General features: G+C 43.4%; 2 protein-coding genes across 3 annotated transcripts; one reads left to right on the top strand and one right to left on the bottom strand.

Annotated features, from left to right (window-relative positions):
- Positions 1 to 9,409: 9,409 nt before the first annotated feature.
- BTF3 (basic transcription factor 3) lies at positions 9,410 to 15,666 on the top strand. Its single transcript, XM_053408596.1, has 6 exons — positions 9,410 to 9,511; positions 9,967 to 10,035; positions 12,514 to 12,627; positions 12,790 to 12,991; positions 14,241 to 14,297; positions 15,490 to 15,666. Exons 2-6 carry the CDS (start codon positions 9,967 to 9,969, stop codon positions 15,534 to 15,536), a joined length of 489 nt encoding a protein of 162 aa, XP_053264571.1. The 5' UTR covers positions 9,410 to 9,511; the 3' UTR covers positions 15,537 to 15,666.
- Positions 15,667 to 19,947: 4,281 nt separating this feature from the next.
- ANKRA2 (ankyrin repeat family A member 2) lies at positions 19,948 to 27,080 on the bottom strand. 2 transcript variants are annotated; one of them, XM_053408594.1, is made up of 9 exons: positions 26,980 to 27,080; positions 25,286 to 25,669; positions 24,740 to 24,898; positions 23,889 to 23,954; positions 22,889 to 22,986; positions 21,897 to 22,022; positions 21,674 to 21,740; positions 21,499 to 21,579; positions 19,948 to 20,841 (listed from the first exon to the last, which is right to left on the bottom strand). In XM_053408594.1, exons 2-9 carry the CDS (start codon positions 25,572 to 25,574, stop codon positions 20,786 to 20,788), a joined length of 942 nt encoding a protein of 313 aa, XP_053264569.1. In that variant the 5' UTR covers positions 25,575 to 25,669; positions 26,980 to 27,080; the 3' UTR covers positions 19,948 to 20,785. The 2 variants fall into 2 exon arrangements, with proteins under 2 accessions (XP_053264569.1, XP_053264570.1); XM_053408595.1 differs by lacking the exon at positions 19,948 to 20,841 and adding an exon at positions 20,881 to 21,222.
- Between the last annotated feature and the right edge of the window lie 36 nt (positions 27,081 to 27,116).

Below are 27,116 nucleotides of genomic sequence, written 5' to 3'. Positions count from 1 at the left end.
GGGGCGGCCTTTCCTCCTGCCCGCCCGCCCGGGAGGGGGCCGTCACGTGGTTGGAAACGTCAGAGCCGCCGCTGAGAAAACATTCCAGGAATAAAAAAGAAAAGAGGCGTGCAAGGGGGGGGGGGAGAGAGAGAGAGACTCGGAATTGCGAGCGGGAGAGGAGAGCAAATAAATAAATAAGCGCCCATCTCGCGCCTAGAATAGCCCCATTGTTGAGCTTTAGGGTGGCGGAGGGAGCCGGCAGAGGCAGCCCTTCCATCTCCAGCGGGCTACTGCTTCCCAGTCAGCCTTGATCCCCCGTTTCACGACCCAGCTCCGCCTCGACGGACCTTTCTGGCTTGGAAAGGGGTGTGTGTGTCTAATATACAGGTCCTGTATACCTGAAGAAGCGTCTCTACCCCCATCGTTCAGCCCGGACACTGAGGTTCAGCGCTGAGGGCCTTCTGGCGGTTCCCTCATTGCGAGAAGTGAGGTTACAGAGAACCAGACAGAGGGCCTTCTCGGTAGTGGCCCCCGCCCAGTGGAATGCCTTCCCACCAGATGTCAAAGAGAAAAACAACTCCCAGACTTTTAGAAGACCTCTGAAGGCAGCCCTGTTTAGGGAAGTTTTTAATATTTGATGCTGTATTGTTTTTAACACTTGATTGGAAGCCGCCCAGAGTGGCTGGGGAGACTCAGCCAGATGGGCGAGGTATACTTCTTCTTCTTCTTCTTCTTCTTCTTATTATTATTATTAAAGCCGCCTTTGGAACGCCAGGACCCCACCGACACTATACGACCTTCCCCCCCAGAGAAAGAGAAAACGCTCGATCTGACCGAGGTGAGCGAGGTCTCCAGGATCGCCCTGCGTAACGCAGCTGGCGAGGAGGAGGCAGGCAGGAGGTGGCCCCGCGGAGGTGCTCGTCGTCCCACCCCTGGACTGGACAAGCGGGTTTCCTGGTCGTGGGAAGCTGGACGGAGTGCCGCGTTTGTCAGAAGCCTGTCCTCCCCCTGCCGAGCTGAGTTTACGCCGGGGAACCGGGGACTGTCGTCTGCGTCTCCGGTGCGCTGGTGCGAGCCAAGCCTCGTCGCTTCAAGGGCTGCAGCTACACGCTTGCTGTCGAGGAAAGGGAGGAAGGCGCACGCAAACACACCAGGGAGAAAAGGTTTTAGGTCCTGCAAGAAATCGCCGCGGAACTGATTCCTGGGGGGACCACAGCATCCATTTGAAAGGTTGCTCCCAGTCCCCTTAAGTGATCGTGTGTAAATAATTCCAGTGAAATTCGTCAAGAACTTTTCCAAGCTTGGTCCTCCGCATAGGCAGCCGAAGGACACGATTCTGCGGGGACTTCTCCTGCGCAAGCAACGCTTCCCATTCATTTCAAGGAGGGGGCGTGCGCGGGAGAACTTCCCGAGGGCTCGTTGTTCCGAAAGGAACCGCTCTTAAAGAATAACAAATTATTTCCCCGCACAAACAGATGACGGAGATTGGAAGCTAGAAATGTTCCAAATTGAAGAAAAGAAAATTAAACGGAGAATGTGGGAGATGAATAAGATCCTATTTATGTGAAGCACATGAAAGTATTTGGTTTACACACACACACACACACACACACACACACACACATTCTATTTTACACTGAAGTGAAAGCAAAACAACGCAATAGAAGGATTTCAAAATAAGAGATCGACACTCTGATCCTAAATGAATTCCCTCAGAAATTCCAATGGAATTAAAGAGAGTCCGCCAGAACAGGTTTGGGAGAGCAGAGAGCGCCTGATATTGTCATTCCTTTGAGGGAAGGCAAGATGAGCAGGCTTCATTTTTCCCCGCGAATTTTTCCTGCCGGGTGAAGCAACCTGATCGTCACCGGTATCCTAAAGTTCAGGACCTAGAACAAACCTCTCGGAAAATCTTATTTATTTCCTTGCAACTTTTGCTTCCGACCAGAGGTGCTTCAGAAATTATAGCTGCTTCACTGTTCTTAACGCTGCGGTCCATTAAGGGTGATTTAAAATATGGTTTGTTTGGGGGGTTTAATGAATAATTTATCACACGAGAGGTGTGTGTGTGTGTGTGTGTGTGTGTGTGTGTGTGTGTGTAATGGCCACACGGGATTATTCAGGTTTTCTCAAAAAATAACTAACATATGTAACACGTTTCTTTTAAATCAGAACATTATTTACATAACACTGAATACAATACTACCCGCACAGCACAATCATTTGCCATATTTTTTGGGGGTGTGTGTGATAGTTTCGCATATAAAGAGTTTATCCTGAATAAAATATAATGATAGGAAACTTTCCCACATATTCCTACCGCCCCTTATCGTATGACCAAAGGTTCCTGAAGTGATATGCTGCCCTCGTACCGGGAAGCCTAACTATTTTCTGTAGAAAGAAAATGCACTGAAGCTATTTAGCAAATGAGTGAAAAGACAGAAGTCCCGCTCTTTCGTAAAAGTGTTCCAGGCGGTTTGCAACACCATAATTTGAGCCATCTAAGTGGTGGGTTTTCCCCCTCCCCAAAGTAATGGGCCTAGAAACATGGGACGTTCATGTCCCACTGATTTCACTGCAAATTACGCCTGTAGCCTGGCCTTAAGATCAGCCAGAACTCAGGCTGTCAAAATACAGTTAAGAATTAACAGATGTCACGAAAGTCGGGGGCGAAAGTCCCACATATCTTAACCGAGCGGGGCTTTAACATCAGGTCCTTCTACTCAGGCTTGTTTGACAACTAGTTTTATCACCAAATATTTTAGATTAAAACATCTACTCTCACAAGGAGGCGGGCATGGAGAAACGAACAATTTATAGCTATTTAGGATGAGTAAGAAAGCAAGACGTTTATTTCCTTCTTATACAGCTTTTTAAAAAGAAATCTATCAACTTGAAAAGTCTTCTACAGTGATGATGATGATTATTTCACTTTTCCGAATGTTTGAGTGTTTAGGTTGGAATTAGGTGACCTGTGAGAAAGCAGACTTAGAAGCATTTAGTTGGAAATGTCTGATATTATGGGGTGCTAAGTAACTGCAGAAGGAGACTATACCAAAGTCTTTAAATGCAACTGAAGAATGTATCTAAATTGGGATGGAAGCGGGTGCATATTTGCTTGGTAGTAAGTCGCATTGCAATCAGTAGGGCTTACACCCAAGCAAGCAAGCCGGTCTCAGCCTGAACTTATTCTCATTCACATCGCTGAGACTTGAAAAGGTTCCCCTGGAAGTGGAAGATGTCTAAGAGAGCCAGGCAGACGTAAGTCCCATCATCGTAGCCTCAACCTGAAAGCATTTAATTGGGCACGAACCTCACCAATTTCAGCAAAACATCCCTCCAAGTAAGCGTGTTTAGGATCGCAGCCTAAACACCAAAGAAGAATAGCCAAGATTAAAATACTGAGCGATCAGGGGAAACCCACCAAAGGCCCTCAGTCAATCAGACACAGAAATTCAGCCCATTTCCTTTGGAAAGCTGCCTGCTTTTAGGTCAAGCCTGATCTCACCCCAGGTCGTATTTCTGGGGAGGAGAAGGTTGTGTTGCTTTAGCAAAGCTCTCCAGCTCTTAAATGCGGCTGGAGAGCCGCTTTTGCCAACCGGGCGCCCGCCAGGAGTTTTGGACCAGTGTTTCCCAACCTTGGATTGCCAGCTCTTTTTGGACTACAACTCCCATCATCCCTAGCTAGCCAGACCAGTGGCCAGGGATGATGGGAATTGTAGTTCAAAAACAGCTGGAGGCCCAATCTTGGGAAACACAGTTTTGGACTACAACCCCACCAGCGGCTGGGGATCATGGGAATTGTAGTCCAAAGCATCCGGAGAGCTCCAGGAAGGCTGCTTTGGGGCTCCCTGCTGTAGCTCATCGATCACATCTGTCTCTCACCCTTCCTACAAAACCTCGGTGGGGGAGGCGAGGCAAACACCCAAGGCCACCCCCCAGGAGAGGGGCGCGCAGAGGGGGATGCGGGAGTTTGGAGAGACGGGGAAAGCCCCGCTGCCCAAAGGAGGGCACTGCCAGGCTCTCCAAAAACTCCCCGCGCAAGGAAGGGAGCAGCGTCGTCATGGCCTCTGGGCTAAATCTTTGATTGCTTCAGACGGTACCTTGCAAGTGATCTTGCATCCTCCCTCTAGTGGTTGTCTTGCGCAATTACCCGCCTTCCCTCCTCGCGCAGCAAATCTCTTTTTCCCCTTATTTTTTTCCGAAGGTCCGACCTAGAAGTTGAAGAGCGCCATCTAGAGGCCACGGACCCGCAGGGAGCGACGGGCTGCTGCGTGAAACTTGACCGGTCTCTCCTAGGGCAGATGCAAGTCAGACATTAAAAAGCGTTGCCATCAGGCCTCCTCACGGCAGGCTTTCGACGCCTGTTGAAAACCGTTTTGCTTCTGTCAGCCTATCCAGCCGCACGATGGGAGTTAGTCCGGGAGTGTAACCCGAGAGTTTGCCTAGCATATTGGAGTCAGAGTGGTGTGGTGTTTAGAGCGTTGGAATAGGCGATGGTCAATTCTGCCCTCAGCCAAACACTATATTCATGCGTAAACCAGGGGCGAGACAAGGCTTTATTTCACACGGGTCAAAGACTCAGTTTGGCACCCTCCCACGCAAGGGGGAACCTTGGAGGCTTCACCCAGGGCAAAAACCTGGCTAGCCCCCGCCCCCAACTAACTCACAAGGTTGCTGTGAGGATAAAATATATGCGGCTTTTTGGGGGGGGGGGAGAAGTCATTGGAGAAAGAATGCATGCAAACGCCTCCTGCAACATGGTGATGAAACATTTGGACAACAGAGTCCTTGCCTCTTCTTGCTTTTGACTTGCTTCCTATTCCTTCATCCTTAGGTATGTGAGCTACATTATTTTCTTATTAATAGAAATGCAGAAACAAAGTAGGACATTCCAGTTTTCACAAAGTTTACAAGCAATTATTTCACAGGAGAGTTATCAAAGCAGAAAAGTTAACTTAATTTCTCTAATTTACAACCTACTGCATATAAAAATGTTACAAACTGATGAAAAACAGTATAGTGTATTGGGGTTTACTGCTTCCGCAATACTTCATTAAATGTGTTCCAACCCTGTTTTTCTTCTCGAATATGTTAAGTTTGCCATGAGAGTGTAGTAGTCCCATAAATATCCAACCAGTCCTTCATAGTATGCTGACTCCATTCTTTTTGCATAAAGTATTGCTGTCCATGGGACATGGGTGGCACTGTGGTCTAAACCACTGAGCCTAGGGCTTGCCGATTGGAAGGTCAGTGGTTCGAATCCCTGCGACGGAGTGAGCTCTCATTGTTCGGTCCCAGCTCCTGCCAACCTAGCTGTTTGAAAGCATGTCAAAGTGCAAGTAGATAAATAGGAACCACTCCGGCAGGAAGGTAAACAGCGTTTCCATGTGCTGCTCTGGTTTCATCAGAAGCAGCTTAGTCATGCTGGCCACATGACCCGGAAAAACTGTCTGCAGACAAACGCCGGCTTCCTCGGCCAGCAAAGCGAGATGAGCACAGCAACCCCATAGTTGTTCGGACTTAACTGAATGGACTTAACTGTCAGGGGTCCTTTAAAGGTAAAGAGACCCCTGACCACTAGGTCCAGTCGTGACCGACTCTGGGGTTGTGGCACTCATCTCGCTTTATTGGCCAAGGGAGCCGGCGTACAGCTTCTGGGTCATGTGGCCAGCATGACTAAGCCGCTTCTGGCGAACCAGAGCAGCGCACGGAAATGCCGTTTACCTTCCCGCCAGAGCAGTACCTATTTATCTACTTGCACTTTGACATGCTTTTGAACTGCTAGGTTGGCAGGAGCAGGGACCGAGCAATGGGAGCTCACCCCGTGGTGGGGATTCGAACTGCCAACCTTCTGATTGAAAAGTCCTAGGCTCTGTGGTTTAACCCACAGCGCTACCTGCATCCCTCAGGGGTCCTTTAACTTTACCTTTTATTGCTGTCCACACCCTAATCTCCTACCAGCAAGAGACTCCAAGGGTTCCAGGGTTTGGTTTCCTTGAACAGAAGGTCAATAGAGACTGTGGTGTCTTAAGGATAAATGGTTTTATTTACACATATATACAACCTGAACATAGGATGGAGGAGGCCCAGCCGATCTTGCTTCCCTGTTAAGTTTCCTGGGAACCCCCAACCACAGCCAACCCCAACCATGAACACATGTACAAACTGACACACAATCAAGTTACAAAAACATGTAAAATGTCAAGCACTTAATGCACCCCACCCCATGGATCTACTCCTGAATTGACATGCATAGAATTATGTTGTGAGGCCATTTTATGCAGGCCCTGATGGTCCTACGAAGTTTTACTCACAGTGTGGGAAGATGCTCATAGGAAGTAAAAGAAAACAAAGTTTTCAGGTCATAAGATAAAGATAGTCCAAGTAGTTTTAATTGCTTTGTAGGATTAGGGTCAAAGTTCCAGCAATGCTGTTCAGATACTCCTAGGAAACCCAAAAGAGGAATAGGATGGAGATATGCACTCCCTTGTTTGCCATCAACATCTGGTAACCAAAGGTGCATTTGATTATCTGTATGGAACATTAATACATAGATGATTCATGTTTGACGCTTGTGTCTGGAAGTCATTCCAAGTCTGAATGCATTTCACTGAAAGTACTATTTATTTTCCACAGAAATTAGCTTGCAAATAAGCATTTCAGAAACACTTGGTAGATATTGTTACTTGCATCTTATGTTTATATAAGGAAAACAGAAACTCAAATAGGAACTAAGAACTGTTGTACCAGTGTTGGATTGCATCTCATTAGTACTGTACTTTTTGCATCTGGTGATTCTGGCTAATGTTTTTGTTTGTGAGTTTGTAACTCAGCCACATTCCTGTGCCCTCGAGAGCTGTCATCAGCATGCACAAGGAAGGGGTGGCAGATCCTAATATGATCTAGTAGACTGCACTACTTCTGGATGTAATGCTGGGGTGCCAGGTGTTATGCCTTCCCAACTCTCCCTGCAAGGAAAAAAGTGAGTATCAGGGAAGAAGGTTCAGCTTGCTTATTGCTGTGCCTATTTTTTTCTTGCATGGAGCTCTTTTTCCATAGGGAAATGTTTAAAAAGTGTGCATGTGGACTGAACTTTGATTTTACCTTTAGCTCTAAGAGTTCTGACAATTGCTTTGATTAAAGCTCTTGATGATGATGCCAACAATCACTTTCATTTATTGCAACTTAGGTCTGTGTGGTGTGAATCAGTCTACCACAGGGATGGAATTCTAACTCAAGGTGGTGATATATGAGACACCAAAGACATTACAACTATCCAAGGCACCTCAAATGCCACAGGACTCAGGTTCAAATCCCCACTAGGCTATGAAGCTGAGTGAGCAATATGGGACCAGTCATTCTCTCTCAGCCTAACCCACCCGCACAGGATTATTGTGAGGGTTAAATGGGCAGGGCAGGAACCATGTGCAATGCCAGGCCATAGCTGTCAACCGTCCCTTATTTGGTGGCAAACTCCCTTATCCCAGCGCCATGTCCCGCTGCTGTCCCTTATTGATGATGTCCCTTAAATTTCCCGGGTTTCAAAGGAAGCAGCTCCTCTCCCTCCCTCCCTGCCGGCCAGGGAGGAGGGAGGCTCCAACTGTGTTGCTTGGCTGCCCGGCCCGCCCCCCTCCGGCCTCCTCTCACCAGCCTTGGCCCCCAGGAGCCCCTCCCCACCAGGAGTGGCAGGAGCCTCGGGCCCTCCCGCCGCCATCCTCCTCACGGCCGCCAAACTGAGCTTCTCTGCCTGGGGCCTCCCCTCTGCCCATCACTCCCGCTAGGCCGTACTGCAGCTGCACCGCCAAAGGACCCGGATGAGATGGGCAGCGTGGTGTGGCCTATGAATTGCTGAGGAGCCTTGAGAGGAAAGCGAAGGCAACCATAGAGAAAGCAGGTCAGAGAGAGGAGGAGGAGGAGGCGCGGGCAGGTGTTCCAAGGGCTAACCATAGAGGGGGAAAGTGGAGGAAGGACCGCAAGCGCTTCTCCCATAGATTTGTAGTGGTAGACTAGCATAGCTGGTCTGCTCTGCGGGTTTACTTCAGGCGCTATTTCCCCCCCCCCTTCCTCCCGTCCCGCCTGATGGAGCTGAGAGCTGCAGATGGAGCACGAGAGAAAAGATACAGAACTGCGGCAGCATCTTCGTAGCTTGGACTTCGTTTTGCATGAAAAGTGGTTGCTGCTTGTAGTTATTTAACTGCAGTGTTTCATCAGCCGGTGTCTTGAGCAGCAACCTCTGGAAACGAAGGGCTAAAATCCGGCGCTGCTCTCCAAAATTATCTGGTCCCTTTTAACTTCATATTTCCGCTGGTTGACTAAAATCCCTTATTTTGGCTGCTTATCCCTTATTTTCGAGGCTGCTGGCCCCTTATTTTCAAATCTGTAAGTTGACAGCTATGTGCCAAGCCTATTTTTCAAGAAAAAGAGGGGCTGCCGGAACCCTTGTGCTCTTATAATGGGCAATGGTGCCCACCTGAGAGGTGCTGTAACTGAGTTCCAGTGAGTTCTGGCTGAAAAAAATGCCTGTGCAAATGCCTTGTGCTTCCTGGAGGATAAACAAATGTATTAATTCTGGAGCATTCTGAACCCTGCTGTAGTAAAGACATTAAACTGTATAGATATATAAAACAGAAAAGTAGACAGTTAATTATGTAAATACTTCAATTGTGCTCTATTAACACAGAAACCTCTCAATAAGAACTAGATGGCCTTCACAATAAATAGGTAGGCTAGGTGACCAGTTTCCCTGGTTTTCCTAATAGTAGTAGTAATTTGTTTATTTATTAAATTTATATGCCACCCTATACCCACAGGTCTCAGGGCGGCTCACAGGATAAAATCACAGGATAAAATCACAAAATACATAATAAAAACCAACCAACCAAGAACAACTCAATCATGCCCCACTGCAGATAATCTGAGGGAAAACAGAATTTAAAACACACACACACAATATTTGCAATGAAACATATAAAAATAAGCACCCATCAGGTATCGTCAAGGAATCTTTGAAAAGGTAAATTTAACTGTCTTTCAAATCCAAAGATTTTAGCCATTGCTTCCCCTCCCCGCACAATTGTAACCATTCATAGAAGCTCTTTGATCCAATCTGTTAACACCACGATATGCCACGACCAGTCGTTGTTTTGCTGCGAGGCGCGGCAATCCACGGCCAAGCTGAGCCGACCAGGACCTTCGCTTCCCACGCCTTCGCTTCCTTCTGGCACCCGGGAGCCACGCGCCACACCGCCCTGCCTGCAGGAGGGAGCGGAGCGCGCCAACTACGCTCGCGCACGCGCGCTAAAGCTCAGACTCCGGAGGATGCGCATCGAACGCGGGGGTTGTTCGTGCGCGAGCGCGTAAGGACGTCTTGCTTTCGTCACGACGGCGCCCCGCCGCCGCCTCCTGTTTTCCTTTCCGGCGGCCATCTTCGTCCTTTTCCGCGTGCGCGCGTCAGGCTCCGCGCTTTCCCGGCCGCAGCCCTTCAGCTCCTCGCCCTGCCCAGGTCGGGCCGCTTCCTTCTGAGAAGGTACAAAGGAAGAGGCACCCGAGGGAGGTGGGGGACGGGAGATAGGCAGGCCTGGAGGCGGCGATGGTGGGAGCAGGTGCGCCTGGTAGGAGCCCTCTGAGGCCTTTGAGCCGGGAAGAAGCCGCGGGCCCTGGGTTCTGCGTGCGCCCGTCTCTCTCCAGGCCTCCGGGGGGTGTCTTGGGTCCCCTTTCGGCCTAGCGGCTCCTCTGGCTTGAAGGCCGTTCCTCGCGGTGGCGCAGGCTGCCTTCCTCACCTCAGAAAGTTCCTCACGGCCGGAGCCCGGCCGAGGGTGAGGCGAGGCCTCTCTTCCCTCGCCTGGGCCCAAGAGGGTGAGGAGGCTTCGGGGGCGCCGCCCGCCACGAGAACCGGGCTCATCGGGCCCTCTCCGCCCTCTCCAGCCTCTTTGCTTGGGTGTCGTCCGCCTGATCGCCTCACGTCTCTTCTTCTTCCCTTAGATGAAAGAAACTATCATGAATCAAGAAAAACTAGCTAAGCTGCAAGCTCAAGTGCGCATCGGTGGGAAGGTAAGGTGGCCTCGTTTCATCTTCCCTGCCTCTCCAAAATTCGTGTTTCCTTTCACCTTGGCTGCAGCTGCTGCATTTTACAGTACTTGTACAGGCCTTTTTTTATTATTGTCTAGCAACGCTGCATTTATGTTTTTACAGTTTTTCTGTAGCCTGTATTTTGAAGAAGACAATTAGGATTTTGTTGTTGTTTGGAGGGGAAGAGGAGGTTATACCTGAATTTAGGCATATGCAATATATTGTTGCATCCCACCCCAGTCTCCTAGAGATTTCAGGGGTTCCAGGCACTTGCTGAGGGTCTGTGTTTCCTTTTGGAACTGGGGCACATAGCGGAGACTGGCATCTTTATGATATATGGGGTTTTTTTTACACATGTGTACAGACTGACCCTATGATGAAGAGGTTAACAGCATCAGCAACCCAAAGGAGTCATGTTTCTCCCATAGCTGCACCTTGGAGTTAAAACAGTCATCAGACATTGCTCTCTATCTCTCTAGCTAGCTGCTGTTTCCTGTAGGTCACATCTCTGCAAACTCTCAACTCAAGCTTTGCCCTTCTAACTATCTGAGTTGATGGTGGGGCCCCACCCATTTGTTGTCTCACACGGAGCCCCATTTCCTTTGTTCTCTTAATGACACATCACTCAGGCGCTCGCCTCCACACAGGAAGCTAACCTGGTTTATATTTCAACACTTGCTGGTTCTAGGGTTTAGAGAAGTATCTCACATACAGGAACTCAGCTACTTCCCTCCACCCCAAACTCATAATGCTGTTGATGAATTAATGTAGAGTAATGGTTAGCATGCAGGACTTGAGCCAGAGAGACATGTATTAAATTTTTACACAGCTGTGAAGCTCACTGGGTGCATCTGGGCCACTTACCATCCGTTAGTCTAAACTGTATCGAAGGATGCTTGTAAGGATAACAAAAAGAGATGGAAGAAGCTGTTTTCCCTAGGGAGGGTGGTAATATGAAGTAACAAAATAACTAGTGCTTAAATGTTTATTAGTTAGCTGACTTTAAACATAATAGCTCTTCTAATGTACACTTTTCACAATATTATTAATGCCTGAATGAGCACAAAGAATGTAACTGTTCAAATATCAATGTTGATAGTTTGGTAAAAGGCTGACCGATGAAAATGCTTTTTACTCATGGTGTAGGGTTGCCGTAGGATTTTGTGTAACAGCAAAATTTCCTGTAATTTACAAGGCTGCAGTATGAAACACATGGCTTGAGAGTGAACTCAGACTTGGCTTTCGAGGAAACATGCTTAGGATTCTGCTGTAAAGGTTTAAACTACCTAATGTATATGCAGCCACCAGTTTTTTACCTAATACTTTTGTCAGCTTTTATTATGTACAACTTGCATCAGAAACCTATCTTTAATCAAGGTGGAGCCAGTGGAATTTCAGGTCCGAACCTAAGTGCCTTACTGCTGGAACCTATAATTTTCATTATGCTAACTACTTTAAGGTGTTTCTCAATGTAATTGAGGTAAAACAAGCTTAGCCTTTAAAATATAGTACAAGTAATTACTGTTGTGAGGCTTAAAAATGCATCAACCTACAGATCTTGTTGGTTTTGTTCTATTTAAAGTAATTTCTATTTTCTTATGCTTGCACTAACATTAACATTTCCAAAATTTTTATTAGCTATAGAAAAGCCATAGTAGTTGAACTGCTAATAATTACTATTTTATTCTTAACAGTTAACCTGTATTTTTTTAGCTAGTAAGCACTACAACCTGTCCTGGCAAATATTTATGGGCAACATAACTTTACCTCAGATGTAACTTCTTGAAAATTTTCCTAAAAGTTCCTGAAGATGACTTGTGCTGACATTTGTCTCTTTATCTTCTAATTCTGGACTTTAGTATATGAGATGCATTCTGTTGTTAGTAAACAAACCTAGTGTGTGTGGCAACGGTTATGCTTAATTCTTTTTTTCTCTGGAGAATGTTTGTTTTCCCCCTCCAGCCAGACATCTGCTCAGATAAATTATTCAGATTAAAGTAAATGACCAAAAATGAAAAACAAAAACAAAACTCTAATCTTAATTTGGTATCGCAGCAAAATCTGTAGAAACAATTGGCTGCTATCCAAGAAATATTTTCTTAGGTATCTGCCTAGGTATACTTGTGCTGCTCGTTTGTGGGATGTTGCTTGCTTGAGAAAATAGTAAGTGACTCTTGAGTGTTTGAAAGCTACTCTGCCTGCTTTCTGGGGGTAGATTCTTGCTTGCCAGAGGCTACCAGACAAATATCTACTTCAGGCTTGCTTTCATAATTCCTGCGAACAGAAATTAGTTCGTTAGTGGTCACTCACTTCTCTTTAGTAGCCAGTTTGGTATCATTACCTAGCTTCTGAAATAGACATTTTTATTAAGTTACAGCCAGGAATAGAGTTGTATGCCATTTTGCTACTTGGAATTTGTACATTTTGAGAGGACTTAACATTTAGTCTCCTTATTCATAGGGTACTGCCCGTAGAAAGAAGAAGGTGGTTCACAGAACAGCAACAGCAGATGACAAGAAGCTTCAGTTTTCATTAAAGAAACTTGGAGTAAATAACATCTCTGGTATTGAAGAGGTAAACTCTTTTTTTTGTTTTTATGGTCCTTTCATAAATTCTTTTTTTCTGAGAAGTACTGGTTTTAACTAATTTGAGAATATCATCACTGTAGTTTTCGTATTAAAGTTGATTGTGATTGCAAAAGTTTGCATGCTCAGAAAAAATTGTGTTGCTTTGCAGGTGAACATGTTTACCAACCAGGGCACTGTCATCCACTTCAACAACCCTAAAGTTCAAGCATCTTTAGCAGCTAACACTTTCACAATCACAGGCCATGCTGAGACAAAGCAGCTGACTGAAATGCTGCCTAGCATCTTAAACCAGCTTGGTGCTGACAGTCTGACCAGCTTGAGGAGACTAGCAGAGGCTCTGCCCAAACAACGTAAGTAGAACTTGGAAGACTCACTCTGAGAATTAAAATTCTTGCACCAACATGGGGCTTGCAATGTTTGCTTGCTTGCTTTATAATGTTCTTTTTGACTTTGAGTGTCCACAGGAGTGACCTCTCTTAGAGAAGCCACTGAGAAAATATCAGCCCATCTAATTTCATTTGATGTGTGTGTGCTGCTGTTGCTGGTGGTTGGGACAGCCAGTTGCTTTTCAGAAACAAGACATAATACCAAAGCTGCATAGTCATAGAGTCATAGCCCTGAATTATACTAAGAAGGATATTATTGGTGTAAAGAAGTGTTCCCCAAATTTGGGTCTTCAGCTGTTTTTGGACTACAACTCCCATCATCCCTAGCTAGCAGGTGGTTAAGGATGATTGGAATTGTCATCCAAAACCAGCTGGAGACCCAAGTTTGGGAAATGCAGTTCTCACATTGGCTATCTGAAGCTTATGAAATAGAAAACCTGTTCAGATGTTGTCCTTTATATAACCTTCCCCAGAGGATTGTACCATGGAGAGAGAGTGGATCCCTCCTCAACTGAAAGGGTTTTATTTTCTATCATTAGAGGAAATCCCACTTGCTTGGGGTGGGTAGGAAAAAACTGTTTTCTGCCAGTCCCATAGGGAAACACCTGAACAAGTACTGAGAAGCTTAACCATGGCTAAATTGGCTAATTAGTACCTATATGTGCATGTAGCTAGGACAGGTCATATTTAAGCAAAATATATTTTCAGCTGTTATATTTAGAAACAAATGGTGCATGGGGTACTCTTCATTCTGTGCTTCAAAGAATCTTAGATTGAAATGGCTATTCTTCAAAAACATTTGATTTGTTACTTCCCTGAATGAGAGAATGAGTTCAGAAGCTCCTTCTCTCAAAAGGGATGGATATGGGACTTAATGCCTTTTCTTGCTTGAAGGAACCTCTTCATGACTGAAGTTTGACTGCTTGTTTCTGCTTTGTCAGAAAGCGTTTTGGGGTCCTCTGCTTAGGCTGTATTCTAGCAAACAAGATGCAGTTAAAGGCTGTGGACTACTGTGGAAGGGAGTGGTTGATGAGCACGATATTCTAGAGTGGGTACTTAGGGATGAAGCACATGCAGTAGAAGCCATGATAATTAGAAATAAGTCATGCTGAGTTCAGTGTAAGTGCCCAAGTAAGTGGGCACAAATTTGGCTAGTTTTGGAAAAGCCTGGCTTAGAAATGTCTCATTTGTGTCAATCTGCTTGTGATTACAGCTGTGGATGGAAAAGCACCTCTTGCTACTGGTGAGGAAGATGACGATGAAGTTCCAGGTAAAAACAAGTCTTCATTTCTTTTCTTAAAAAGTAATGGGTGTGAGCAATGAACAAGGTAATGAAGAGAAAGTGTTGTGGCATTTAGGTAACAATAATAATGAAACAAAATACATCTGTGCAGGAAGAATAGTCAGTTCTCTGGTTCGTGCTTAAATCTAGTGCTCTAGGTCTTGATGTGTTTGATTATGTGTTTTCTTCTGTGCTTACCTTAATGGATTTGGGTAGTTGACCTTTTAGTTTCAGTACCACACTGCATTTCGAGAGCAGAGTTCTGGTCATGGAATGGGGTTTCCTTATTTTCTCATTCTCATTGCAGTGTCTGAAAATCAGAGGGTTGGAACTCCTGGATGGTGCATAGGGGTTGTAGTAAGAAGGGGGAAATCGCTAAAATTGTATGAGTGGAAGTGCCTTTTCACTCACACAGGACCCATTTGACTTCTAGTCATTATGTTTGTTCCTGGGATATCTGATGACAGTGAGATACAATAGAAAAACTGAAATAGGCCTGTCTATGGGGCAATGACTTTTCCAGGTGCTAGCTGTTCAAAAGCAGATCCCAAGAACCTACTTTGTCTTTTAGACCTGATATCTGTCAGGTTGAAGAGGATGGCAAGAACATGGTGGTGGTTTACCTGTCGGAGTACATTTTGGCTAAATACAAAAGCACTGTTCCCTCATGGATAGAGGAGTGAGGATGAGTGTGCTAGATCTGTCTCATTCTTGCTGTTCCTGTTGGCCCATATGAGTTGAGGTATAACATCTGAAGTATGTAGGCTCCCTATGTGATTTTAGAGACCTGGAAAAATCAGGTTTAAATCACATAGGGAGTCTACATGCATAGAAAAGATCCTTACTACATAACTTATTCCTATGGCTAATGGAGGGTGATTGGGTAGCGGCAGAGCTAGGATCCTCATCTTCGCTCTCTCACCCTCATCATCTGATAAATTTAAAACACCTGAATAGGGCTTAAGTTTCACTTCTACTTCCTGGATTGCAGAAAATAACTGGAAGGTTACAGATGGGTATAGTTGGGTACTTGTCTAGTGGGCTTTAATGCTTAATGTTCTGTGGTATATAACTTGTTTATAATTCAGCAAACTCTGGATTTTAGGATGAAAGATTTGGAAATGGCAGTGCTGATTCTTTGCATGTTAAAAGCCTGACTGTTGTTAACTCTCCTTTTCAGATCTTGTGGAGAACTTTGATGAGGCATCAAAGAACGAAGCAAACTGAACTGTCACTTTGAGTAAAACTTGAACATTACATGGAGCTGCTATTTTATATTGTGACTTTTTATTTGTAACATTTTTGTACTGATCTTAAGAAGTCTAAGATCTCTAATTGGAAACTCCTTCAAATTGCAGCTCTCTTCAGTTATTGCTAGTGCACGGAGCATTTAATTATTCATGGCTGGGTTGAAAATACACAAAAGTACTCATAAAAATGCTAATAAAGATTAAATGTTTAGGCAAATACTTTTAGTAGTATTTTGTACATAGATAAGATTGTATTTATTTAAAGTTCTGATGTGAAATTGAACACCTTGGCTTAAACCTAATCAGGTGTTATTAATTTACTGAATAACCATAATATTCCAAGTTCTTCTATCCCCATTCCTGTTTTGCTTTTATAATTTTTATAATTTTCAGTGATGGATACATATGCCAGCATATGTAGTACAAGTGGAGCTCAAAAGTGAAGTATGCTTAATGTCAGAAGAAGGCAAATAAAGGAGAACGGTCCAAATCTAGCCAAGATCAAATACAGGTCACTGGCAGAAACATAACCAGATTGTCAAAGGTAAAAGCATTAATAGTTCTGACAATAGGCTGGCAGGTAGTATTCCATTAGTTACAGGCATGAAGACTGGCTTAGAATAGTTAATTGACACACGACCCTACCTTTCTGATTTACTTTAGGAACTCTCTTATTCATATGACTGAAGTTCTCTGTCTAACATCTATAATCTGTCCTTATCAGAAGCAACCATAATGTTCAGAGTGCACAAGAAGCTCTGTGTCACAACAAAATAATTCGTTCAGGAGGTTGACTTCTACAGTACACACATGCAGAGAACAATTGTGTAATCTTAGGAAACTTAATTGTGTCACTTTAAAAAACGGGCAACATATTAATTCTGTTAGTGGGAGCCACATTGCTTTGAGTGCGGAAATAAATAGGAAACTTTATTTGCAGTTTAATGCAAATGTAACTGCCAGTGTCAAATTATATGAACGATTGCCTATTCCAGCTCCTACTCCCCTTGTTTAAACCGTAAAGGCAGCACCTGAGTGTCAAATTTGAGTTAAATGTTATCAAGGGTAGTAGCTGGAAATGAAGGGTGCCTAATCTCTGGCCTCTGATGCTGTTGGACTCCAGCTTTCATCAGCCTTGGCCAGTGTAGCCAGTGCTCGGGGATGATGGGAGTCTTGTTCCAGCACCATCTGGAGGACCACAGGGTAGCTTGCCCTGCTGTAACGTGACTGCTCTTCTTGCAGCAGATGGCTTGTTAAAACAGAAATGGAGTTAGATTCATTGTGCTTTTCTGCAAGGTAGAACTGGAATCTGGTTTTGTGATCCTCTGGAGAATACTCACTGCTCCTTATAGGAAAAAAAACATTTAATAATAACTTTTCTCTCGTGTCTGAACTGCAGATACATACAGTAGGAGCTACTAGTGAGCACCTTGCCATGCAAGTTAGGTTCCTGTACCTTAGAAATTGATCTTGATTTTTTTCAGCAGAAAAAATAAGTTACTGTGGTCTAGTTAGCCAGGCTGTGGCACTTGGACAAAAAACAACACGCTAGTGCTAAAACCCCTTTATCAGATGGAGTACGAACATTTTGTTGTTTATTCAGCCCCCTTCATATGAAAGCAATTTAGACAAAAGTTGGTATCCGATTGTGTATAATAGGTAAGGGAGCTTTGGGGGGGGGACGTGTCAATTTTCTCCAGATCCCTAAATCTGCCTCAGTGGATCTCCTAACTTTGGCAATAGATCTAGGCCCAGATCTCTAGGCCCTGAGAGCTCTGAGTATAGGGTGGTAAATAAATTCAATTAATAATAATACTACATAGTACTATGGGGAATTTGTCAAAATTGCTTCTCAACCCTGTTCTGATGTATTCCTTCTCTCAATGGACTTGCACCATTAGATACCAGCCTATGATCCTATCTATATAAAGGAGACAGGAACAAGCCTAGTTATAATTGTCTTAAATAACAGTCATGCCACTTATAGGGACAAATTGAATGACTTGCATATACCAAAAGGATGAACCCATGAAGAATATCCCATGGAATAGCAGTACATGTCAATTATCTTCAACAAGCAAGAGCACCTTAAAATGTCAATGGAAAGGTGAAAATGGTATAACTGCCAGTTAAGTAATATTCTACAAAACCTACCCTGCTGATATTGGCCATGGTTATGCCCAATATTAAGTGGTTAATTAGTCTGCCTGAGCTGTTTGCTGCTGTCTAGTTCTTCTCAAATCCATTCTCCTTGCTCCAGGAGAGAAACAAGCTGTTGCAGCCAAAGCAGTGCTTGTAGTTTTATTACCCTCCAAACAAGCCATGAGTTGAAGCTATGGTTTATTCTGACCTCTGCATCATGGCTGGTTGGGGTAAACAGCATGAGCACTGATTATTCAGACATAAGCCTAAACTGCCCCAGGATTTGTTTCCTACTGGAATAAACGAAGAACCCAGTGGGTGGTTCAGTTTCAAAGGAATCAGATGTGCATGTTTAAGTGCACTCATATTTCTTCCTTAAAAATAAATTCAGTACTGACTGAGAGCTCCCAAGAACAGCCAGTTACGGCAGGGCTTGCATTTGCCACCAAATGCGAAATGCACTGAATGAAAGCCCTGCTTGCAAAGGAACAATTCAGAGTAAACTCTTAAGGGGTTCCCGGTTGCTCTTTTGCAGTTGCAGCTTTACCTGCCCAACAGTTTAAGTCAGATGTAGAGGCAGGAGGATATGATGGGGGGGAAATGGCCATATAGGCCAAATTATGACCCCTGGGGTGGTCTCATCTGACCTTTAAGCTATATAAAACAGGCATGGGACACCCCCCAGCCTAATGTTGCATAAAATGCAACCATTGACAGTTACAGAGGAAAAACGGTGTGTGTTTTTCATTTAGCATGCTCAAGAAGAAATCAAGGTAAACAATTTCATTTAAAAACAGTTTATTTGCACTATATGAAGAACTTGCAACTCTCAAAATAGGTAATAACACCTAAGACACAACTTTACAAGATCAAAACAATAGTTTAGCTGAGCAGCTTGAGCAAAAACTTGGCAGACACATCCTAATACATAGTGCATCAAAGACATCATTTATAGAGGGGTACACTTGCATAGGTCCATGGGGGGGGAATGGAGGAATTTAAATAGTCTGCTTTGGCTAATCAGATTCTTGAGAACAGGGAACCTATTGCATGTTCAGTATTGCACAATTACCCCTCAGAGAAAAATGTTTATTTTCATTACTGGAAACATGCATTTTAAACAGATGCTAAATGCTTTTAACTTTATAATAAAACATTGTTACTTCTACAGGGTTTTTTTTGTTCTTTAACTGAAGAATAATGGTTCCGTGTAATATGCGATAAGAGATACGGCAAACATGGTAGCAAGCTCGTTTTCATCGGTTGTAACCACAAAAGGATGCCCTGTTCACAATCTGCCTTATACTAAGTCTGAAACACTTTTACTTGGAAATAAATATTTGTTTTAATTATTATTCTTGCTCTTAGGCTTTGAGCACATTGTACTACCTAACTTTCATTTAAATACATTTACAGTTCACTCTTACACATTTCAACCTTATTTAGGCAAGCATAGGAGCGGAAGATAGTCCCATTGCTGTTTCAGATAGCTTTTAGGTACACTGTGTGAAAGGGGAAGGGTTTATTTACATTTATACAGCATTTCATGGTAATCTGCAAAATTCTCAGTAATCACAAGTTCACAGTATTGACCATTTGAACGTCTTGGCTCTTTGGGTATGACAAAGTCATAATGCAAGACAAGTACCATTTACTTGTCTACATTTTGGGTATAAGTCTTGACCTGTAGCAGAGGATCATTTCGAAGTTTGTGGTTCTCAGCCTTTCAGAAAGGCTGTTAAAAGGTTTATCTTGTTTGTGTGAAAGTACCAGACTACATTCTCCACTCATAGTTTTAAGATCTGCCCTATATGCTCAGAAAACACAGGTGTTTCATGGAATCTAACCATTTCAGAATTAAAGGGACATGATTCAAACCTCTCATGTCAAAGAAATATTGGTTCATAGAAATCCAGCATATTGGAGAAAAGTACTGAAAAACATTTCTCACTGTTGGCAGATATTTATTTTTTAAATGAAAACAAAACGAAATGAAACATCCAAACAGGAAATTTACTCACTTATATTCTGAAGTATAACCTTGAAAGAACTTCACTACTTACAGAACAACTTTCGGCTCCAAGTAAACTAGCTAATTCAGATGACTTGGGTGGCAAAGTCAGAAATACAGAGGTAGAGGAGCCTTGTATTTAAGCATGAGACAGCACAGAAAGGAAGCAGGATACAAATGGGATGAAACTCTCGACTCTCTGCCATTCACCAGCAAATAAGTAACGTATACATATAACGTAACACAGTTACATCTGTGGGCTGATATACAAGCTGATTGTAGAGTACAATCAGGGAGAAAGCCTTTCTACCCTCACCTAAGAGTACCTAGCCAGTTCTTAACTGCAAATTTTAATACATATGCTGCATTCCCTGGCACCAGCTGACTCATTTCAGTAGCATATGCACTAATGTAGTGCTCCAAGTAGACTTCTAATAGATTATGAAGAATAAGGAGGTATGTTATTTTATACGATGTTAAATTCTCTCCAATTCCTTTGTCAAACAGATTATTCAATATTGCATGAAATATTTGCAAGTAGGATAGATGTGGTTTGACAAACGCCAGCCAAATACGTGAAACTGAATCATGTTAAAATCTTACCAATGAGAGAAGTGTTGCCTGAGCAAAGCCTCAGAAAGTTTTCCTGAATCCAAACGTCAAGCACTCTCTTGCCCAAAAATGTAGCTGAGGAAGTTTCTTACACAACAGTCCCCGTCATGAGATTTTGTACACTGTCTTTTTCTGGTATGATAAAGCAGCACTGCTGCAAGGGAAAGGCTTGCTGGTGGCAGGCCACGCTCAACACTGCAGCTCTGGTGCTGCTAACTTTTCCATCTGCACAACCAATAACTGCTTAAAACGTGCAGGCCAACAGACACTGCCAAAATCCCTGGTTTGGGTTGCAAACTAGGACCGCCTAAAGTAATGAGAGTCTTCCCCACCTGCCGTCCTCCAACAATGGTGGGACCACGGTACTGATTTTTTAAAAAATCAAGTCTTTTTCATGTTGATCAGTCCTAAAACCCAGTTTTTCTTCACATACGAAGTCTTGTCTCATGACGAAAATGCCATTATTCTTTGATGTTTTGAAGGAGTGTTAATAAGTGTGACTCAATAACCTGTTGAACTGAATTGGGGGGAAAAACACGATTAGAGTTCAGCTCTTAAGTGGTGATGTATCCTATTTTGGAGATGTAAATAGGAGAGCTGAAAAAGCTGAAATTGCATAGAGTTTGTAGTAATCCAAAATAGTAATCTGTGTGTGTGTGTGTTTATGTAAAATGCTATTAGCCCCATTCACTATTGGTATATCTGATCACTGCCAAAAGGAGCACATTAAGGAAAGGCAAAAAACTTCCATTGGAATGTGGCCTGCAGAACGTTGGCCACATTTCAGTCTGACCCTTCTGGTTCCCTGTTGCTGCTCTGGCATGACCAAGAAATGAAACTTGGCCTCTTCATACAGGGGCAAGCTCATTTGTTAGTCCTATCCTGCCCCCACCAAGTTCTAGGCAGCAAAAGAAGCAGCTATCAATCTACAGCATGAAGGATAACAGTGAGATGATCAAGGGGCGGGGGAAGGGAGTGCAATGCATGCACAGCACTAAGCTGTCTTCCCTCAGCTCTGCATAAACTACCACTGCTGTAAATGGTGATAAAGAAGGCCTCTCCAGAAGCAGCAGTAAAAGCCTGTGCATTTTGTGAACCACCAACAGGTGAAGCGGCTGATACAAAAAAAGAGCACCAACCCTTAAAGTAAATCCTAAAGTATTTGAATACTCACCAGTACGATGGCCCAGGGCTACAGCCAGATCCATGGAATTATATCCGGAGTCTGTCTCTATAGTAGGATCAGCACCATGCTCTAATTAAAACAACAGGAAACAAATCATTGATTTGCTAACATCCTGCAGTTCTTACAGCCTTTATTGGCTAAGAACTGCCTTCATAATACTTACCTAAGAGTATTTTGACACATTTTACATGGTTCCCATGCACAGCATAGAGCAAAGGTGTACCACCATTCTGAAAAAGAAAAAGAAAACCAATAATAATATCAGAATTCATTTGCCCAGTTCAGTGACCCAAACAAGCTGTATATGAACAGGGGTCCATATATTTTGGCTTCTTTTACTACCCAAGAGTTTGTAATGTGAATAGTAGCTGCAGTAAAGGGCTTACCCAGTCATATTCATTTACATCAACTCCGCAGTCGAGCAACATCTTGACAATGTCTGTGTATCCTTTACTGCAGGCCAGTGATAGTGCACTCTCTCGCCCTTTTCCAAGAATCTGTGGGTCTGCACCCTGACAGAAAAAGCAGGGTTTAAAATGTGATATGGGTTAGATTAATAAAAACCTTGATGGTGGAATCCCATGTGTCCAATTATATACTGTCCAGATTCTAGGTACTGAAATCACCCTGGACTCAGCTCAGCCATTTACTTCTTTATACTGTATGGGAAAGAGGAGATTCCAAAAGTTCCATGGACAATTTGTACAACTAAGCCTACACTTCTTTTTTCCTTATGTACAGCCTAAGCATGATTTGTTGCAGCTCAAACTACTGCTTCTTTTCTCTGTACCTGGTAAACAGTTCCATTGCTTATTTATGGACTTGTTCATTCATGCCTTTTGGAAAGAAAGACTGTTACAGTGCCCATGGGCAGGGGCGTAGCTAGCTGCTGCGGCACCCGGAGTGGCAGAGGAGCAGGGGGGCGGCACGGCGAGGTATGCACCCCCCTTCCTACGCCCCTGCTCATGGGGTATCAGAACCTAGGATTTGTAGAGGCAGAACAGTTAGCAACAGTTAGCAACATATGTTCAGTCAGGAATTGTAAGTGGAAGAAATGGGTATGATCCTCAGCCGCTAGATAAAAATAAAAAATAGCCCTCAGATTAATTTTTCTTCAGACTTTGTGCATAAATCATGCATTCGTGTTTCTCCTCTGAATCTTTTGTAACATGGCTAAAACATGGTGTTGACCAGGTCTAGACAGAAAATTACAACCTGGGATTTAAACGATAGCGCAGCATTGTTACCATCTATGTAAGGCTTCACAAGAGGACTTCAGACAACCTTCAGAGGCTATAAGCGTTGTTCTTGATGGATACAATTGTTGACTATCACTACAAATGCATGGGGGGGGGCCCGAAAACGTATTTTCACTCACATTTTGAAGCAGAAATTCTACCACTGCTATCTGCCCATGAGCTGCAGCCCACATCAGAGGGGTAAAGCCTTCTTCGTCCGTATGGTTGATTACATTTTCTATTTAACAAAACATACAGATCAACCATCTCACTCCTGTTGTCTCCATGCGATGCTGGAATAAAGTTATTATGAATATTTGGGGGGATTGGGTCTCAACTCACTATGCTGGGATAAAGAGGGATGCAGAAAAGCAGTGAATACTGCCCTCTGGTCCTTTTCAAAGGTCAGTTTCAAGTGAGAGACACCCTTTCCCAATCTTTTGAGTCTTGCAGAGGAGTGGAATTGGTTGCAAACAAAAATAACAGCTGACTATTAAGCCAAGACACAATTTGTGGATCCCTGCTACGGTGGAAATGCAAAGTAGGCAATGCCATGGAGTGAATACTGTCAGAAGTGGGTGAGAAGGAATAAATGAGTCAGCTTCACTCACTTTTGGAAGCAAATTCTGGATGCCATAGGCCCTAAAAATGAAGACAAGGCTTGCTACAATAAGGGGCCAGGGTAAACACCTCCTACTATCTGAAATATGCACTTTGCCCTGTTACGTAATTCAACGTTAGCCTGTTTGGCCAATGAGCAATAAACGTTGCATAATTCAAAGAACAAATATCACAGGATAGCTTGGATAAGAGTTATAACCAGAGCATCACAGCACTAAAAAAACCAGGTTTGCACTATGATTCTTTTCTTAAAGAAGAGTGACTAGAAAACATAAAACATATATATATATATATATATATATATATATATATATATATATATATTCTGCAGTGCTGATATATAAGTTTTGACCTCATGATCTATGAGGCAAAAAACATTTCAGAACCATTTCCACAGTAAATTCAGAACAGAAATGTATGAAATAAAGCACAAATGTGAATAGGGCCAGTTGCAGGACCCACCCCAACCTAGCAGCTGATCATTTTTTGGCAGAAAAAAAGACCAAAACAAATTCTCACCTTGCTCTATGCGTGTAGCTAAATACAGCATTTCCCCTTGAGCTGCCAGCTGGTGAACAGAAAGAGCTGCAAAAACAGCAGAACTATATCAACTTCTGTGGTGCAATGCTGCCATGATTTAGGACTACAATACTGACTGCATGTTGTTAGAGAAAAGTAACACAGAGAGGATGATCACATAGCTGACACAACCAAGCAGCCTGCTATTATTTCTGGCACAGAAAGTTACTTTACAATTAATTTACCTTCACAGTCATCCAATAAGGAGGATTGTGTGTAGACCCTGATTTCAAAAGAGGCAAGAATGTGGGACCGGGGTTAGAAAAAGCAGCTTGCTGAGAATTTCAGCTTTCAATGAGATAGACACAGCCCCTATGGCTACAATGAGAAGTCTTGAAAGTATAGGAGCAATGCCTTACTTGGAATTTCAGAAGTGCACAAGAATAAAATTTTCATTGGGTGAGGATAAGGCTTACATGTCTTTTCCCCCAACATGATTAGCATGAGAAATAATGCAGGTTTGCTCAATGTACAAATGATGAACTGGTTTACAATTTCTTGACGTTCATTAGGTAACAGAATATCAAAGACATTATGTGTGGTGCCTTTTGCCTTTCTATTCCAGCATACTAACATGCCTAGCCCTTTTCTATTTTGAAAGAAAGCTTGGCATCCCAGAATGACAAAGTCACTGTTTTCAGTTAAAGAGATCTTACCCCTAATCAATTTAGAGATAAATAAATGACTGGGTGACTGGCTAAGTGAATGCAAATACCAGTTTCTTGTAGTAATCCCAATGGAGGATCCCAAAATGAAAACTTAAATTTACCATTCCACGAAGAATCACTTACAGTTTACAAGCAAAGGGGTTGTAGAAACTTCATTTCCCCTGTGCTTGTTAGTTAATGTGGTTGACTGCTTTATGGGAGAAAAGTGCTTCGTAGTTGATGGGGTGTAGACATGTCTTACTTGAATTCCAGGAGAAGGAGAAGTATGGATATTGCACTCAGCTACATGAGGAAAGCAAGAAAAAAGTAGTGTTCAGAATAGCTTCTTCAAATTTACTTTATTTATAAAAGGATTTATATACCACTGTATCATAGAAAATCAAAGTGGTGTACAATAATATTTATATATAATAATATCAACATAAAATCAGAGGCCATCAACTAATCATTATGGGAAAATGTATTCTTATTAATTGCTGTCATAAGCCTGGTGGCATAGAAAAGTTCTCAGCAGTCAGTTAAAGGCTGATACAGAAGATGCTTGCTGAACAAGAAAAATGTTAAATATTCATATGTGCATATGCATTCTTTTGCCAATATAGCATTTTCTTGTTTATCCATCTATCCAACAGTAACAGTTAAAGCTAAAGATAAGTTTTAAATCACAACCTTTAAATAATACAGATGCCACTTCAAGGTCAGAGTTCACTTGATCCTGAATGTTTTTGCTGTCTTCTTCATTCAATGATTTGACAAACCGAGAACACACATTCATATCAAACCTATTGGGCAAAATGAATTTCATTCCCATGGCGACACTCTGAGCTGGTCCTTCTTCAACACTGGAATCGAGGTGAGGCTCCACTTTAATATCTGGCATGTGAGACAGGCTATAGCTGCCAGAACAGTCTTCCACAATTAACTGGGCTCCAACATCTAGATTTGTAGATGATTCCATTATTCGAATCTCAGTTATATGATGTGTTTTCTTATGGCTTTTACTTCAGTTTTCTTGAGAATATTAAAATCTCAACAGCCAAGGGTTACGACCACCTGCAATTGAACATAAAACAGTAATATGCTATTGACTATAATGCCACAAACATATAATGAAAATGCAATAAAGTCCATCATTCTGAACAGATGTGATTATTTATTCTGTGTTGAACAGGGGTGGTCCAAGATCCCAAGATCCACTAACCAGAACTTGGTGCAAAAAACTTACTCTTAGAATTAAAGAATTCAAAGTCTAGCAATTTGTTCTGAGTAGCAGAACACAAGAGAGTTTACAACCCTTCAGCACAAAAGTGCTCTTAATTTTAGTAATATATATTTAAGTGGTGGTGAGTCATCTTGCTTCTGCTACTGTTAAACAACTATGAATCAGAGATCCATGCTGATCTATTGCAAATCACCTACAGATCTAGCAGCAGATGCAGATCTACTTACCTCTATCATAGAACTACCTTCTGTGCATAAGAAAATCCCCAAACAGCCACACAAATGTTGATATAAACATTTTTTTGTATTGCATATAAAACTTTAAATCACATTGCCTTCAATTTTTGATTAGGGGACAATTTGCACCCCCAGTGCTATGCATACTTTATTTCTTTTTACCATTGCTACCAAACTGGTGGGGTCGTGCAGGGCCAGAAAAATTTGCTGTTTGGGGACGGGGAGGGCTTGATTAGATCCCCAAGCTGGGAGTTCACCACCAACCACTGTTAAAGCTTCATCAACATTATTGTGCATAATTCAGTGATTTTAATGGAATGATTATGGATGCTCCTAGCCTTGGGACAGAAAACCGAAACAAATGCGTGATTGAGTTTGGCAGAGCACACGCTTTGTATCCAATCCCTGGCAACTCCAGTTAAAAAAGATCTAGTAGCAGGTGCTGAAGAAGATCCCTGCACGGGACTGCGGAGAGAGAGGCTGCCAGCACGAATGGAATCGGACACGGCAAAAGGCAGCTTTTTATATTCGTGCTTCCTCAGACGGCACAGAGCTTACTTATGGAATTTGCTGCTTCAAGGCGGGGCCATCAGTTTCAACTGCTTTCGAAAGAGGGATTGAATAAATCCATGGCTACAGTTACTACGATGCAGGGGCTAGCCTACGTGCAGTATGAGAGAGGCGCTTTTGCTCCTGCAGAGCAGCTGCTGGGCGTCAGTGCGGGCGAGGGCGCTCCCGTCTCGCTCGGATGCTGCCACTGGCCATGGTGGGAGACGGGATGCTGGTGCAGAGGGGAAGGGCTTTGCGGCTAAGCGGGGATTTGAACCCAGGTCCCTCTAGCCCAAGACTGGCGCTCCAGTCTGCACAAACCCCAGTCTACCCGCTCCCCTTCTCCGCCCTTTTACCTTCCTAGTCTGGCGTCGTTCCTCACTGACATCTTCCACCGCGGCGCTGTTATTGTTGTGTTGGTGCGGCCCATGGCGTCACTTCCGCTTAGACCCGGAAGGAAAAAGTCAAGCAGTCTCGAGGAGTACGCTTTAAG

Source organism: Podarcis raffonei, chromosome 11 (genome assembly GCF_027172205.1).
Source record: "Podarcis raffonei isolate rPodRaf1 chromosome 11, rPodRaf1.pri, whole genome shotgun sequence".
NCBI classification, from domain to species: domain Eukaryota; kingdom Metazoa; phylum Chordata; class Lepidosauria; order Squamata; family Lacertidae; genus Podarcis; species Podarcis raffonei.
The sequence above is the reverse complement of the archived record's forward strand: the minus strand, read 5'-3'. Positions and strand labels throughout refer to the sequence as shown.

What these genes read in the sequence shown, in the direction of transcription:
- BTF3 (XM_053408596.1), top strand. Translation starts at nt 9,967, where the DNA reads ATGAAAGAAACTATCATGAATCAAGAAAAACTAGCTAAGCTGCAAGCT. An exon ending in ACATCTCTGGTATTGAAGAG is followed by an intron (nt 12,628 to 12,789) that starts GTAAACTCTTTT and finishes GTTGCTTTGCAG; the next exon opens with GTGAACATGTTTACCAACCA. An exon ending in AGAGGCTCTGCCCAAACAAC is followed by an intron (nt 12,992 to 14,240) that starts GTAAGTAGAACT and finishes TTGTGATTACAG; the next exon opens with CTGTGGATGGAAAAGCACCT.
- ANKRA2 (XM_053408594.1), bottom strand. Translation starts at nt 25,574, where the DNA reads ATGGAATCATCTACAAATCTAGATGTTGGAGCCCAGTTAATTGTGGAA. An exon ending in GGCATCTGTATTATTTAAAG is followed by an intron (nt 24,899 to 25,285) that starts GTTGTGATTTAA and finishes TTCCTCATGTAG; the next exon opens with CTGAGTGCAATATCCATACT. An exon ending in AACCCCTTTGCTTGTAAACT is followed by an intron (nt 23,955 to 24,739) that starts GTAAGTGATTCT and finishes CTGTTTTTGCAG; the next exon opens with CTCTTTCTGTTCACCAGCTG.